This window comes from Neofelis nebulosa, chromosome 6 (assembly GCF_028018385.1).
Source record: "Neofelis nebulosa isolate mNeoNeb1 chromosome 6, mNeoNeb1.pri, whole genome shotgun sequence".
Classification (NCBI taxonomy): domain Eukaryota; kingdom Metazoa; phylum Chordata; class Mammalia; order Carnivora; family Felidae; genus Neofelis; species Neofelis nebulosa.
The window spans coordinates 156,012,756-156,015,086 of NC_080787.1; the positions used below are offsets into that span (position 1 = coordinate 156,012,756).

The 2,331-nt window shown below is 37.5% G+C and overlaps 1 protein-coding gene across 1 annotated transcript; it reads left to right on the plus strand.

Annotated features, from left to right (window-relative positions):
• The first annotated feature begins 499 nt into the window (after positions 1–499).
• LOC131513550 (vomeronasal type-1 receptor 1-like) lies at positions 500–2,083 on the plus strand. Its single transcript, XM_058732640.1, has one exon. It carries the CDS (start codon positions 1,154–1,156, stop codon positions 2,081–2,083), a length of 930 nt encoding a protein of 309 aa, XP_058588623.1. The 5' UTR covers positions 500–1,153.
• The last annotated feature ends 248 nt before the right edge of the window (positions 2,084–2,331 follow it).

A 2,331-nucleotide genomic window follows, 5' to 3' on the forward strand; every position in this document is an offset into this window, starting at 1 on the left:
AAGTGAACTGAATATGGAGTGAGGATTATGGTAATTCTAAGTTTTCCAGTTTCAGTAGAGCACTGGGTCCACCTGCTGGAGGTAAGAGATTGAGAACATGATGGAGGTAATATATAACTTGGCTGTTGGTTTTGATATTTTGAATTTGACCGTGTCTACCTTAATGTTTCTTACGTTAGTCAATCTTATAACAAACATAACAACAAAATATAACTATTGTGAGATAGGTTTTGTTTAGCAGAATTTGTGTGACGTATTTATATATGCTACAAAAACTATAATTTGTAAATATGAGCTATATAATACAATAAGCTTTTGGGAAGAATCTAATTGCACAGATGCTACTGGTATTCAATGTGCATAGAAAGACAGAAATATTAAAATATATAGATTAAGAATTAATTCTTTGAAATAAAAGTTTCTCATAATATATAAAAACAGTCTTTAGGGGCGCCTGGGGGGCTCAATTGGTTAAGCGAGGGATTCTTGGTTTCGGCTGAGTTCATGGTCTCATGGCTCGTGGGTTTGAGCCCCGCATTGGGCTCTGTGCTGGCAGCACTGAGCCTGCTTGGCATTCTGTCTCCCTCTCTCTCTGCCCCTCCCCTGCTCTCTCTCAATCTCTCTCTCTCTCTCTCTCTCTCTCTCTCTCTCTCCCTCTCAAAAATAAATCAATAAATGTAAACAATAAAAAAAAGTCTTCAGAATAGGCCAAATAGTCTCTCATTGGCTGGGATGCTGTTGTCTGGGCAGGAGGAGACCATCCTTCCTCCCGCTGGGATAGTAAAGGAATAGGTACAGTAGCATCAAGTTGTAAGGTGCTTCTCTTCCTGTTGGGTCTGCAAATGATGTAGAATGGTAGAGCTCTCCCTTTTGGCCTCTTGACTCCATTTTAAACAAAGTTTATTTTTATTAATTTCCACAGAATATATGATATTCCCTATCTTCATAAACATTCAATTCTGTTCTTTAAGAATCTCAGTGATTCCTTGGTTTGGTGTAGCTGAACATTTGCCGATCCTGCAGGAAAACTCCCTGAAACTTGATAATATACTCCTCAGTCAAAGTTACTTTTAATATTCACATTCATAATCAAATTATTTGTCTATAGGATGTGCTGGACTTGGTTTGAAGATCTAAGAGAGACTGAACGACAATGATTTCCAGTGACAGAATTTTTGGGATCTTCTTTATCTTTCAAACTTGTATTGGTTTCATGGGGAATTCTTTGTTATTTACATTATATATGTACACTTTCTTAATTCTTCCTCATAAGAAGAAGCCTGTAGATGTGATTCTAGCCCACTTAACTTTGGCTAATGCCCTGACACTTATATTCAGAGGGGTTCCAAATATAATGTCATCCTTTGGAATTAAGCTGGAGATGAGTGATACTGGATGTAAAATAGTGCTCTATATTCAGAGAGTTACCAGGAGTATTTCTCTGTGCACAACCGCCCTTCAGAGTACATTTCAGGCAGTGACTATCACTCCAAGTAATCATAAATGGGCCTGGCTCAAGAAGAAAATCTCTACATTCATTCAACCTTCTTTACTTTTCTTCTGGACGATCAACATGGCCATCTATTCCGTGATCATTTTAAAAACCGTGGCCAGCAGGAATACCACTGAAGGTGGAATTGGGTATTATACTTCTTCTTGTAAAAGCAGTGCATATGATCTACAGATGTCATCAATATTTCTAAGTACTGTATTCATTCGAGATTTGTTCTTCCTCTCGCTGATGACATGTAATAGTATCTACATGGTGAATATCCTTTTCAGACACCACAGAAAAGCTCAGCACATTCGCAGTACCATCCAGTCTTCACAAAGCTCTCCTGAAAACAAAGCTACCCATGTTATTCTCATATTGGTGAGCTGCTTTGTTTTCTTTTACTGGACCAACACCTTTTTTACTGTTTATTTAGTTTATTTAGCTAAGAAAAACTATCAACTGGAGAAATTTAGTAACTTTTTTTCCTCATGTTACCCGACCATCTGTTCTTTCTTTCTGATTAAAAATGAAAATAGAATTTCTGGAATACGTGTCATGAAAACAAGAATCAGAATTTTTTCTTCCTAAAGAAAAAATTGATTATATGAATACTCCTTAGCACTCTTCTGCACCATAAGAGTCATTTGTATGGGTACAGAGTAACATGCTTATCAATGATATGAGGTACTTAAACAAATTTTTTTTAATGTTTACTCATTTTTTGAGACACAGACACAGAGCGTGAGTGGGGTAGAGACAGAGAGAGAGGGAGACAGAGAGTCAGAAGGAAGATCCAGGCTCTGAACTGACAGCACAGAGCCTGACTTTGGGGCTCT